The 13,923-nt window shown below is 53.1% G+C and overlaps 1 protein-coding gene across 2 annotated transcripts; it reads left to right on the top strand.

The window, feature by feature from the left end:
• The first annotated feature begins 8 nt into the window (after nt 1-8).
• Nucleotides 9-8,751, top strand: MYORG (myogenesis regulating glycosidase). Of its 2 annotated transcripts, none has more exons than XM_078061397.1 (2): nt 9-55; nt 4,971-8,751. In XM_078061397.1, exon 2 carries the CDS (start codon nt 5,044-5,046, stop codon nt 7,186-7,188), a length of 2,145 nt encoding a protein of 714 aa, XP_077917523.1. In that variant the 5' UTR covers nt 9-55; nt 4,971-5,043; the 3' UTR covers nt 7,189-8,751. The 2 variants fall into 2 exon arrangements, with proteins under 2 accessions (XP_077917523.1, XP_035937250.1); XM_036081357.2 differs by lacking the exon at nt 9-55 and adding an exon at nt 1,329-1,483.
• Nucleotides 8,752-13,923: the final 5,172 nt, after the last annotated feature.

Here is a 13,923-nt window from a genome sequence, read left to right as displayed (position 1 = left end):
GATCTGGCAGTGAGGAGCCAGTCACTCAGGCCCCTGCGAAGCCCCTTCAACTGAGGTGCATTTTCTTAGTCATCCTGCCCTGAGCCCTTCTTGCCCTCATATCTCAGTACTTCCCTTGGGTGGCCCTGAGTGCCCTCCTGACACATAACAATGGTTGGTGTCCTCCCTCCACCCAAACTAATGGGTCTACCTAGCCATGCAGGGCCACCCCAAGAGGACCCTCCAGCTGACATTTGTTCAGTATCCCCCAAACCTAGATGTTCCCTCACCCCCCATCTCAGTAGACGCAGAGTCTTCCATTCTGCAGAGACCTGTCCCTGTCCCCAAAGTTCTTGATCTCTGCTCCCATAGTCTCCATCACAGCCCTGAAAAAGTCTATGTTCAGACATCCTTGCTGCCCTCCCTTACCCAAGTTCAAGAGTCTAAAACATAATTTTGGAGGGTTTCATGACTAAGAAACTCAAATTACAAAGCAAAGCCCTCTTTCTCTGTCCCTCCAGACATAAGAGGTGAGGTGTTCTGGAATCTCTGGGATTTTTAGTATTTTTGCGCCCAACTCCTCCTCGGACGGAGCAGGGGTATGGTGGGGCACATTTGCCACCTCACAGCACGGGCATTTCTAATGGTGTCACCATGGGGTGTGTGTTGCAGGGGGAGATCAGAGGGGGCATTGCAAAATACTGAGGTCCCCAACCTCAGATACTACTGGTCTGGTCCGGTAGGAACCGACAACTTGGGCCTCCTGTCTGGTGGAACTAGGCTCCTTCTGTGGGGTCTTTGATTGGATCCACCCTGCACTGAGCCTCCTCTGTGATCCGCCCAGAACTCCGCTACCCTTTTTCTATATGAGAGAACTTTTTCCATATGGGAAACTTTTTCCACATGAAGAGCTAATGAGAGCATTATACCAAGATGGCCTCCACCTGCCCAAATCTGGAGGGAAAGGAATCCCAGTAGCCAACCCTACCCACTTTACCCTGCCGCTCTCTCCTCCTCATACACATCCCAAATTTAGCCTAGAGGTGCGAGAACCCCTACACTCTACAATTGCTCCTTTCTCCAGAACTACACGTCCCAGAAGGCCTAGGGCAGAGCCCCGCTAGCATGCAGTAAGCAACGGCCCAGCGGGGGCGGGCCTGCAGGCAGGGGGCGGAGCCAGGAGACACTGGGGTGGCCTGCCAGAGTTGCCCGGAGGTGGGCACAGAGCAGTGGGAGAAAGGTGGGGGCTAAGGGGTGGGACCTCAAGTCCGCGTGACAATGTGGGAGGAGGGCTCGAGCGCCAGGGGCGGGGCTGGACCCCGAGGCCCGAAGCGAGACCGAACGACCGGGGCGTGGCCGAGCAGCAAGGGGGCGGGTCCCGAGGAGGGCCTCAGCTGTTCCCAGCCAGGCAGCGCCCCGCGCCGCGCTGTGGCAGCCCAACTCCGGCTAGCTCGGAGGGAATCTTCGGGAGCCTCCCTTCACCCCCACTTCTGGGGTCACTGCCGTGAGTGAGCCCAGGGGGAGGACCTTGGGGGGTTGCTGAGGAAACACACTTCCTGAACTTTCGCTCCTACTGATGAGTAGGGGGTCCGAGGCTGGACACCTGGGCCCCTCCTCAAGCCGCGGTTCCCAGAGGGCGGCCGGCCCTTTGACCTCAGTCTGTCCCTTCGGACATTGTAGCTGTAGCGCTGGGGTGGGGGTGGAGTATTCCAAGCTGTAGGCGCAGTCACTCGATCCCCTCTGATCTCGTCCTTGGGGAGGGCAGGGAGATGGGCTGGATCGAGTTGCCTTTGACATTCCCCCCCTCCTTGGAATTATGTTCGACAAACGACTCAGCTTGGCATGGCCTCCCCGCTTTGGGGCCGGGCCGGGCCCTCCCCCTCAGATCCGGCTAGGGGCTGGCAGCCAAGACCGAGGTTGAGTGTCAAGTGGGGAAAGGTTTGGCTAGGGCAGACCCCACCTGCCGGCATTAACCTGTGGTTAGCCAGATGACGGAGGCGGCAGATTACAGGGGTCTCTAGCGCTGTTAACACAGGAACCAGTTCCTCCTCCACAGCCCCGGTCCCAGATACCATTAAAATTGCCCTTTTCCCACCCCAAGGAGCCTTTCTGGAGCAAGCAGCAGCACCAGCCCTTGAGAAGATAGGCTTCAGTATGCACACACCCACCTGATGGGGAGCCTGTCCCACCCTCTGACTCACAAAGCTCCTTTCCTCTGCTGCATTCAGACTGCCAGTCAGACCATTTATCTCTCATCTCCTAAAAATTATGCTGTGGAGGGTTAAGCTGGGATTTTTGATTTAGGCAACCTTGCCACCTAGTAACTTCAAACAAGTTCCTTTTTCTGTTTGGGCAAGTTTCTTCGACTGCAGAATGGGCACTACAGCTATGCCTCTTGTTCAGTATTATTGTTAGGGTTGGACGCTGTGGTGGCATTTGAGAGACCAGCACAGGGCCTGCATGGAGTGGGCGCCCAAGACTGTGGGCCCCTGTCCTTCACCAAAAAACCTTGGAATCCTAGAACATTAAGATTCTCAGAACCTATTGGAAATGGCTTTTGAGGTCATCTTGGTGGCCTCTCCATGCCTCCAGTGTCATGAGATGGGCTGACTTAATATGAAAGTTTTGAGGATGAGGGGTTCTCTGTCCTCTTCAGATATGGACCCTTACCCCTTATTCCCTCAGTGCCCAGGATGGGGCCTTGGTTGTCCTGAATGAATCAATATGAATATACAGCAAGTCTGGCCTGGACCACCTAAGGCCACATTTGGGTTCTGCTGAGCTTGAGGGCGTCAGCTAAAAGCTACTGTGTGCATTCTGCAGGAGGGCTTTTCTAACCTGTACCCACAGGTAGGGGATGCAATAGAGGGGTGGGGGTTTTGAAAGCTAAGTTGTATGGGATGAGAGGCAGGGAGTAAGAGGCTGTTTCAGACCAGCTGGAACTGACCAGCTTAGGGATTTAGGGGGAGGGAGCACAGAGAATGAGGCCCTAAGACAACACGTCCTTGGAGGGGGGAGGCATTGTAGTGAGCTGTATATTGATATCTGAGATAAAAATTCTGGTCTGCACCTGTCATTCTTTTTTTTTTTTTTTTTAAGATTATTTATTTATTTGAGAGAGAGTGAGAGAGAGATCATGAGCAGAGGGGAGGGGAAGAGGGAGAAGCAGACTCCCCACTGAGCAAGGAGTCCAATGTGGGACTCGATCCCAAGACCCTGGGATCATGACCTGAGCTGAAGGCAAACGCTTAACCAACTGAGCCACCCAGGCACCCTGCACCTGTCATTCTTGATGATAGTCTCTTCGTGGGAGAGGTGGGGGAGGTGAGGACCCTGAGCAGTTCTGGCATCTCCTTGGGAGTAGCTGAGGACTTAGAGACAGACACTGGCATCTGGGAGGAGGCTAATTACTGTTTGCCAGTCTCCCTCTCTCCTTCCTCCCAGCTGGAACAGATGGGCAGCTGGCTAGCTGGCAGCATGTATGTCTGTGTGTGCACCTGGCTGGTGCTATTTCTTTGTTGAACTCTGCCCTGAGGGCTGAGATATGGTCAGTGGCCTTGGGCAGCAGATTGGGACACACACCGCCACCCCCCCGCCAAGTCTATGGGTTTTTTTCTGCAGTCATATGTTTAACATACAGTATATGAGAGTCTATGTGTGCAGTAGGGGGTGTCCACTCCTTGGAGAGCTGATAGGTGGGGGAGAGACATTGGTTCAGTGTGGGTAGGTGAAAGTTCATAGAGCAGATGGCTGAAGGATTTAGGTTAGGGAAGGAATGAGCTTGGTGATCATAGGATAGGCCTGGCTGGAAATGGAATCAGAAAAGCAGATGAGACCACATCATGCCTTGACCCTCAATTGCAAAGCTTATACTTCTGAACTTAAACCTGGGGGTCATGCTCTAAAGTAGGAAGAGATACTGTCTCATAAAGTGCTTTAAAAAGATCGCCATGGTTGCTGTGAGCATTGGGGAAAAAGAAGGTGGAAGCAGGGAGGCCTATTGGGGAAGTACTGCAATGATACATGGGAGAAATGACAGTGCCCAAAGTAGGGCAGGGGCAGAGGAGAGTGGGTGCATAGTGGAGACAAAGCCAGGAGGTAGCTGGCCACAAATGTGTTGCCAGGAGGAGAGCAGGAAGGTTGGTGGGGAAATGGACTTGGTGATCAATTGCTGAGAACAGGGTCGAGTTTGAGAGCAAAGAGAGGGTGACCTGAGAAGTCACCATGGCCACCATGCTAGACTTTTTACACCAGCCCTAATGTACAAACCCAACCCTGCCTCTCTCCAAACCAGGCCCATGACTGCGTCTGGCTTTGGGTATCTTCTCTAATCTCCAGATTTAATCTGGCTTTTGACTCAAGATTAAATTCCATGCCTGAGATGTTCCCCCTTCCTCTCTCCTCTCCCCCCGTGGGGACAGGAAAACCAGCCTACTGCCCTGTTAAAGATCTTAAAGAGCTGGCTGGATTATCTTCCCTCTCCCACCATGGCCTTCTCCAGACCCCTCGCCTGCTCCTCAGCCTGAACTGCCCCCATGTATGATCCAAGGAAGCCTGGCTAATTCTGTGATCCTAGACAGCTCCCTGACCCTGTCTGGGTTGTTTCTCCACCAGGAAAATGGGGATGCATGCCATCTGCCCCTCCCCAACCAGAGTCCTGACTAATTTTGGCAAAAACTGGCACTCATGAGAAAGAGTGGTTTAGAGGGGAGGGTATGTGCTATGGTGAGCGCTGTGAATTGTGTAAGACTGTTGAATCACAGACCTGTACCCCTGAAACAAATAATACATTATATGTTAATTTAAAAAAAAAAAAAAAAGAGTGGTTTAGACACATACAGATGGTCCTGGTAAGGGTCAAGCCTTTATGTCCCAGACCTTATATCCCAGAATACAACCTTCCCCAAATATACACTTCCTCTTTCTGATGCAGCAAAGGGAAATACTGTGGAATGAGAAAGCTCAGTTCTACTTCTCTCTTCCCCTTCCAGAGTCAGGCAGTCCAGGTTCAGATGTGCTTTGTCGGGTGGTCCCACTGCCCACTCCTTCCCTAACTGGGGGCTCATGCCCCAGAACCCTCAGGAGGAGAGCCAAGCCTACCCCCGCCGCCGCCCTGGGAGCCACGCAAACCGTAAGAGCCCCAAGGTCATCCCAGCTGCAGCTATGTACACCTTCTTGCCTGATAACTTCTCGCCGGCCAAGCCCAAGCCCTCCAAAGAGCTGAAACCGCTCCTCGGCTCCGCGGTCCTGGGGCTGCTGCTGGTGTTGGCCGCAGTGGTGGCCTGGTGCTACTACAGCGCCTCTCTACGCAAAGCGGAACGCCTGCGCGCGGAGCTGCTGGACCTCAACCGAGGCGGCTTCTCCATCCGCAACCAGAAGGGCGAGCAGGTCTTCCGCCTGGCCTTCCGCTCAGGCGCGCTGGACCTCGACTCCTGCAGCCGCGACGGCGCGGTCCTCGGTTGTTCTCGCACAGCCGATGGGCGCCCCCTGCATTTCTTCATCCAGACTGTGAGGCCCAAGGATACGGTCATGTGCTACCGCGTGCGCTGGGAGGAGGCGGCTCCGGGGCGCGAGGTGGAACACACTATGTTCCTGGGCGATGCGGCGGCACACTGGTACGGTGGTGCCGAGATGAGGACCCAGCACTGGCCCATCCGCCTGGACGGCCAGCAGGAGCCTCAGCCCTTCGTCACCAGCGATGTCTACTCCTCCGGCGCCGCATTCGGAGGCATCCTCGAGCGCTACTGGCTGTCATCGCGTGCAGCTGCCATCAAGGTCAACGACTCCGTGCCCTTCCACCTGGGCTGGAACGGCACGGAGCGCTCGCTGCGGCTGCAGGCACGCTACCACAACACGCCCTACAAGCCACCTGCGGGCCGCCCTGCCGCGCCGGAGCTCAGCTACCGCGTGTGTGTCGGCTCCGACGTCACTTCCATCCACAAATACATGGTGCGGCGCTATTTCAACAAGCCCTCGAGGGTGCCAGCACCCGAGGCCTTCCGGGACCCCATCTGGTCCACGTGGGTGCTCTACGGGCGTGCCGTGGACCAGGACAAAGTGCAGCGTTTCGCCCAGCAGATCCGCCAGCACCGATTCAACAGCAGCCACTTGGAAATAGATGACATGTACACACCTGCCTATGGAGACTTCGACTTCGACGAGACCAAGTTCCCCAATGCCAGCGACATGTTCCGCCGTCTGCGTGATGCCGGCTTCCGCGTCACGCTCTGGGTTCACCCGTTTATCAACTACAACTCATCGTGCTTTGGTGAGGGAGTGGAACGCGAGCTGTTCGTGCGCGAACCCACCGGCCGGCTGCCCGCGCTCGTGCGCTGGTGGAACGGCATCGGCGCGGTGCTCGACTTCACACGCCCGGAGGCTCGAGACTGGTTCCAGGGGCACCTGCGGCGGCTGCGCTCGCGCTACGCTGTGGCCTCCTTCAAATTTGACGCAGGCGAAGTCAGCTATTTGCCCCGGGACTTCAGCACCTACAGGCCGCTGTCCGACCCCAGCATATGGAGCCGCCGCTACACTGAAATGGCCCTGCCCTTCTTCTCCCTGGCGGAGGTCCGCGTGGGCTACCAGTCACAGAACATCTCATGCTTCTTCCGCCTAGTGGACCGCGACTCGGTGTGGGGCTATGATCTGGGGCTGCGCTCACTCATCCCCGCCGTGCTCACTGTCAGCATGCTGGGCTACCCATTCATCCTGCCCGATATGGTGGGTGGCAACGCAGTGTCTGAGCGCACAGCGGGCGGGGGCGAGGTGCCCGAGCGCGAGCTCTACGTGCGCTGGCTGGAGGTGGCCGCCTTCATGCCCGCTATGCAGTTCTCGGTCCCACCCTGGCAATATGATGCCGAAGTGGTGGCTATCGCGCACAAGTTTGCCGCACTGAGGGCCTCGCTCGTAGCGCCGCTCTTGCTGGAGCTGGCTGGTGAGGTCACTGACACAGGCGACCCCATCGTGCGCCCCCTCTGGTGGATTGCGCCCGGTGACGAGACGGCACACCGTATCGACTCGCAGTTCCTTATTGGAGACACGCTGCTGGTGGCGCCGGTCCTGGAGCCCGGCAAGCAGGAGCGAGACGTCTACCTGCCTGCAGGCAAGTGGCGCAGCTACAAGGGCGAGCTTTTTGACAAAACCCCAGTGCTGCTCACCGATTACCCCGTCGACCTGGACGAGGTCGCCTACTTCGTCTGGGCATCCTGACCCAGCTCAGGACCCAGGAACCCCATAGCCCTAACCTCTGCCTTCATGCAGGCCTTTAACCCTCCATCACAACCACATCGTGTATCCCAAGGACGTCCCCACCTCTGCCCCACCCACTAAGTGGGTGCCGACATAAATGTGCTCTAGCCAGCTCGGGTAGGGCCAGGTGAAGGGGCGCTGAAGCAACTTCCCATTCTATGGCACAATCCGAAAGACCCTTTTCCCCTCCACACTCACTCCAGTCTGCAGACTGGAGTGAGGTGGAAGAGAACTCGAAAGGAAAAGGTCAGCTCTCTTCCTGTTACACATGATTGTGTTTTAAAAGCACAAAAAGAAACCTTACCCTCCATCCTGGCCTGAATGGCCATCTTTGCCCTTCTGAGGTGGGGACTTGATCCTCTTTAAGGTCCCAAAATAGCCCCCTGCCACACTTAGAAGGGCACATTCGTGATGTCAGAAGCCAGGTCCAAAGTTCCCAGCACCGGCCTGAAGTATGGCGGACCTGGTCCCACCCCAGCTAGGGAGAGGGGATGGAGGTGTCTGGGCAACTGACAAGGAGAAAGGAGGTCCCATCCCAGAGGACAGGAAGACTGGGCAGAGCACAGAGCCATCAATGTTGTCCCTCATTTGTGAAGAGACTCCTAACACTGCACTTACCCGTCTATGTAAACACATGGGCTCAGCCGTGGGCCAGGGCCATGGCCTATGGGCAAGGACTTGCAAGGCCGCGCAGGCCAGACTTGGTGCCTTAACTCAAGAACCTTTGTGTGTGTGTCTGTGTGTGTGTGTGTGTGTGTGTGTGTGTATGAGAGAGAGAGGCACCATGTGTCCCTGAATCTACGGAATGAACGCAACACTTCTGAAGCTGGATAAGCCTGGAAAGAGGGGCAGGGAGCAAATTGGAGGTTTTGATTGTTGAGCTGGCCCCCTCCTGGTTGATGTCCCTGGGAATCTAGTAGGAAATAAACAGCCCTTTCAAGATCTCTCAGCTGCTTCACTCCCTGCATACGTGGCAGGAGTGTAGCCTAAAAGGGAGCGCTGTTCTCATTCTGATGGTGGTGTGCTTCGGCGCATGAGCTCTGTGGGCACAGCAGCACCTGTAAATACACAAACAGGGTAAGGGCTTTCGTTTCAGCCATTTTCTCTTTCTAAGAAGAGCAACCTCAGCCAGAGTGAGTTGTTGCTGACTTTGCAGCTGAGTCTGAGGAAGAAATGGCTTGCCAAAGTGGGGAGGTGGGAAACAGGGCAGGGCTCAGCTTCCCTCAACCCCTAAAGAATGCATCCTTTTGCCCACTCCTCCACCCCCTCTATTTCCCCTATGTGAAGAATGCCTAATGAAAGTTTTGGGGCACTCTCGGATGTCCATGTTGAGTGCTGCTTCTACCACTCGTGTCTATAAGCTGTTTGATTTTAAGCGAGCTGCTTAACCTTGTTGAGCCTCAGTTTCCTCATATGTAAAATGGTGATGATAATGCCTACCTCCCAGGTTGTTGTGGGAATTATAAGCAAAGATGTATGTAAAGTGCCTGGCACAAGTAGGTGCTCAATAAAAGGTAGCTATTATACTATTATACTGTTTCTTGGGGGGGGGGGCGGTTTGCACAAAAATAACAAGGATTTTTCCAGGCCCTAGCTCCTCGCCCAACTGGCTTCCTCTGGGCTTACCTGTGACAAACTTTTCCCAAATCTTTGCACATAGCACCCAGTTGAGCTCTAAGTTTGTGACCCAAAGGACACTGTGGTCCAGGAAAAAGGCAAGAGGAGAGACATCTGAAGATGGGATGTCAGGAGCCAGGATTCCTGGGTCCCCAGGAGATGGGGAGTAAATGAATTAGCTTCCTTCTCCTTTTTGTCAAGAGCATCCACCAATCAGTACTCAATGATGAACCTCCTGGGGCACCCCCCCCCCCCCACAGGCTGTGAAGCAGCCACAGACGCAGAACACCGAGGCTGGGCCCTGGAAGTTTCCCTAAGTGGCTGGAGAGCATGACTCACACTTGAATGGCCCTCCAGGTTTCTGTGCAATCTGAAGCCATTTTAACCAACCTCTAGAGCCTCGGTTTCTTCTTCTTTATTTATTTATTTAGAGAGCTGGGGAGGGGCAGAGGGAGAGGGAGAGAGAGAATCTTAAGCAGGCTCCACGTCCAGCACAGATCCCAATGCAGGGCTCCTTCCCATGACCCTAAGATCATGACCTGAGCCGAAGTCAAATGTCGGATGCTTAACCAACTGAGCCACCCAGGCGCCCGTTTCTTCATCTTTTCAATGGAATTTCTAGGATTCATTGAGATGTGCCCGTAAAGCACTTATGCAAAAATTGGCAAATAGTAAGTGCTCAATAAATGGTAACTCCTATCAACTCTTACTTTAGACAAGGGACACTAAACACGAAACAAAGAGAAGCTCTGCCTAGAACGTGTGTTGTCCAATGTGGTAGCTACTGCCCTCATGTGGCTTCTTAAATTTAATTTTAAAATTAATTAAAATGAAATAAAGCTTAAAAGACAGTTCTTCGGGCACACTGGCCACATTTCAAGTGTTAAATGCCATGTGTGACCAGTGGCTGACCTACTGGACAGGGCAGATTGTGGTTGCAGAAAGTTCTGGTGGACCAAGATGGAGGAGTGTGCGCTGCCTGAGATGGCTTGGGGAGGGATAAAGCAGTCTGTAAGGCCTGAGTAATCTGGCCCAGAGGAGGAGCAGTATAAGGGCGTGAAGGGCTGGCAGCAGCATTTCACAGCCTAGATGGGGGAGGAGGCACACCATACCCAGTGAGCACTCACTGTATGCTGGGACAGGGCCAAAGGGAAGAGTGCCCTTGTCCGGCCAAATTCCAGCAAACCGGCCCCTAGCTTGCGATCTGGTTTCTAGTCAGGCTTCTGCCAGTCTCGTTAATCACAAAGGCAAGATGAACAAACTGAAGCACTGAGAGAGGAGGGTATTGGCAGGAGATTAGTAACCAAGACTCGACTGGAACCTGGTGTTCTGCATCCAGACACCTAGAATCTCCTACCCGGTATTGTCCTACCTTTCAACAGCATCGCCCAGCCCTGGTCCATATACCACCAAGGATGGGGAGCCAGCTGAAATATGTATCTCTGAAGCTGCCGCCCAGTGGTTCTAGGTCAAGCAGTGTTTCCCCTTCCCCCACTGATACCAAAAAAGAGATGTTCAAGAAGTGGGGGTCGGGGGACTAGAATGGTAGGAGCCATGAGAAAGAGCTGGATTTGGGAAGATAGGGGGAGGTGGGGGAACTGGGCTGGAAGCTACCTCTCCCCTATTCTGGCCCCTTCCAGACTTGTCCAGCGCCCCATCCTCTCGTGCATTCCAAATTTATGTCTCTCTGCACATCTGGGTGGGGGGACTATCCCTACTCCAAGGGAACTTCCAGCACCTTGTATGGCCAGGATTTCTCATTTGTCTCCCCTGTACCCCTGGGCTGGTTGGTGGGGACTGATTTGTGGGAATGGGGAACTCCTCCAGAGGTAATGGAGAGGATCAGAGTGGCCACTGCAGGAAATCTGGGACTGGGGCCTAATGTCCCCATTCTGTGACCCTGTGTACCCTGAGAGTCTGCCTTAGTCTCCCTTCTAATACCATATGAATCAGCTAAACCCTAGCCAAGCCCTCTAAGCCCAAGATGTGAGTTTTCTGAGGGTCTTTGCCCTGTTCCCCAAGATTCGGGTAAAGTGTCTCTCACCCTGGTTGGCTCCAGAGCAAGTCTTCTGCTGGTTTCTGGTTGCTTCTCCCCTCCTCAGGTCCAAGGCTAATGGTGACCTCTCCATCGCTTTATCGGTTCTAGCCTGGACCACTGCAATGGTCTAACTTTTTCAACTCTTGGACCCTTCAATCTAATCCACACAGCAGCTAAGGAAACCTTTCTGAAATTCAATCAAATCACTTAGGAAAATATCCAAGCTCTGATGTTCAAGGCCTCTAATATCTGAACACTTCTCATACCTCTGTTTCTGTTTTACTCACACACACACACACATACTTATGAGTATATTTTGAAAAGCATTTGAAGAAATACTACCTTCTGTTCTGGGAACAGTTGCACAGCCCATCCCTGCAAGGCGAGGCCTGCCTGGACTCAGCCTTAAAGAAAACCACAGTGGCAACTGGGTGATTTCCTTTCCTGCCATTGTCCAACTCAGTGGGACTTCTGCTGACACCCTCCCTTCTCTGGCACACACCCCAGCTCCCAAGGAACAACCTGGTTTTTATCTTAAGGCTAGTCATTTACTTCATCATGACCAAGGATCTTTCCAGCAGCTTGAGGGGAAGGGAGAATCCTTTTTTTTTTTTAATGCACTTTACCATTTTAATGGATTATACAGGAAAACAGAAGCTGACCTCTTTTTTATATTGAAATATAATTGATATAACATTATATTAGTTTCAGGTATACAATGTAATGATGGGCTATTTCTACGTATTGCAAAGTGATCACCATAGTAAGCCCAGTTAACATCCGTCACCCTACGTAGTTACCAAAAAATATTTTTCTTGCAATGAGAACATTCAAGATCTACTCTCCTACCTACTTTCAAATATACAATAGTTTTATTAACAATAGTCACCATGATGTATGTTACATCCCCATGACATTAATTTTATAATTGGAAATTTGTACCTTTTGACTCCTTCACCCATTAGGGGATGGGAGAATTCATGACCTTAAGCTGGGGTTGGGCTTGGGTGAGGAATGGGAAAAGACAGAAGAGGGGGTCCTGTCCCTGGGAGTCCCCGGTCTGAAGAACAGGAAGAGACTGCCTCTGTACTCTGTATCTTTATGCTGTTTTTCCCTCCCTAGCCCCCTTTTCCCTCCTCAGGGAGTCCAGTTGAGGACTTCCTATTACACAATCCTGAGCAGGAGGTGGATTGAGAGGGAAAGGGAAGGGGAGGAGAGGGGGAGGGGGAAGGGAAGGGAAAGGGGAGGGGAGGGGAGGGAAGGGAAGGGAAGGGGGTAGGGGTGGAGAAAGGCACAGCCAATTTCGCTGCGCACCTATAGCACAGCCTCTAGGGGGCAGCAGCGGGGCTGGCACAGCCTTCCTCTAGAAAAGAAGGGACAGGTTGGGCCAACAATCTGGACCAATGGAGATGTAAGCCTCTGCTCCCCAAACATGGGGGCCCCACTTGTGCAGGTCTCATACCTGCACAAGTATTTCAATTGAAACTCTACCATCGAAGCTACCATTATAACTTCATTCCTTTGGGTCTTCAATTCAGCAAAGAAGTGCATACTGTGGGCGTGTAAGGTATTGTGTCTGAGAGTCAAGAGGGCATTTTAGTTTTCCAGAGCCCACCCTGGTGGGGATAAGTCTGGTAAATGCTTCTTCACCCTGGGGTGGTGAAGGCGGCACTGGGGGAAACAGGTGGAGTTTCAAGAGGAGCCTCTTTAGGTGTAGGTGGGGAAACAGGACAGTATTTATAGGATGGGTAGTTATTAGGGAAGGCTTCCGGGAGGACATGCTCTGGAGCTTGGAGGGCCTCAGATTGAAGGGGAAATTGCGGTCTCAGTCCCACATTTCTGGACGAGCTGGCCAGAAGCAAAGTGGTGATGATGACAAAGCCTACTCACCTGTCACGTCCGTCTCAGGTTCACTCTCTCCCACCTCATCCACCTCCCGTAACATGCCCTGGTCCCACCCTGCCATGAATTCTTCCTTCAGAGAGTAGATGAATACAATTTATGGGGGTCCCCTCGCCAAAGTACCTGTGTTTTGTTTTTTTTTTTAAAGATTGTATTTATTTATTTGACAGAGAGAGACACAGCGAGAGAGAGAGCACAAGCAGGGGGAGTGGGAGAGGGAGAAGCAGGCTTCCCGCTGAGCAGGGAGCCCGACGTGGGGCTCGATCCTAGGACCCTGGGATCATGACCTGAGCCGAAGGCAGACGCTTAACGACTGAGCCACCCAGGCGCCCCAAGTACCTGTGTTTTAATGGAAAACTCTGTAAGGCCCAGAGGAATGACTCCAAAGCCATACATGGTATTCTAAAGCAGAGTCTTCCCTTGGGCACTTCATCCTCAAAGCACCCCACATATAGGCAACTGCCAGGGCCATCTACCTTTTTTTTTTTTTTTTTAAGATTATATTTATTTATTTGACAGAGAGAGAGAGAGCCAGAGAGCACAAGTGCGGGGGTGGAGAGGAAGCAGACTCCCCACTGAGCAGGGAGCCTGATGAGGAGCTCTATCCCAAGACCCTGGGATCATGACCTGAGCCGAAGGCAGACGCTTAAAAGACTGAGCCACCCAACTGCCCCACCATCTACCTTCTTAAGCCTCAATTTCCCCAGCTATAAAAATGAGCAGCAAAATTAGGTCATTTTCCAGGTCCCTTCCAACTCTGACGTATAAGGTTTTAGCATTTTGAGCTTCAACAGCCTCCCATGCTGAGAGCACAGGGCTGGCCAGCCCTTGTTAGGAGGCAGCTAGTCTGTGGTTTGGCACCACTGCCCAGCCGGCATTTATTAAATCAGTGGGATGTGGTCCCTGCTGGCCTGGAAAGAGAACATTAAGCTCCAAAAACTTCCTGCAGCAGGCCTCCTTCAGAGAGCACTGCTCAGAGGGGTGAGGAACAAAACCATTCAGGTCCTTGGCGGTGCTCCAAGATCCTGTTCGCTAGTATTTTTGCCCTGTCTGCACAGAGAACCAGTGACGGAAAACATCTGGAAGCCTGCTAAAGACTTGGGTGACTTCTCTCTCTTTCCTTCAGGGGTGGCTGTTCT

The sequence above is a fragment of the Halichoerus grypus genome, chromosome 14 (genome assembly GCF_964656455.1).
Source record: "Halichoerus grypus chromosome 14, mHalGry1.hap1.1, whole genome shotgun sequence".
Taxonomy (NCBI): domain Eukaryota; kingdom Metazoa; phylum Chordata; class Mammalia; order Carnivora; family Phocidae; genus Halichoerus; species Halichoerus grypus.
The sequence above is the reverse complement of the archived record's forward strand: the minus strand, read 5'-3'. Positions and strand labels throughout refer to the sequence as shown.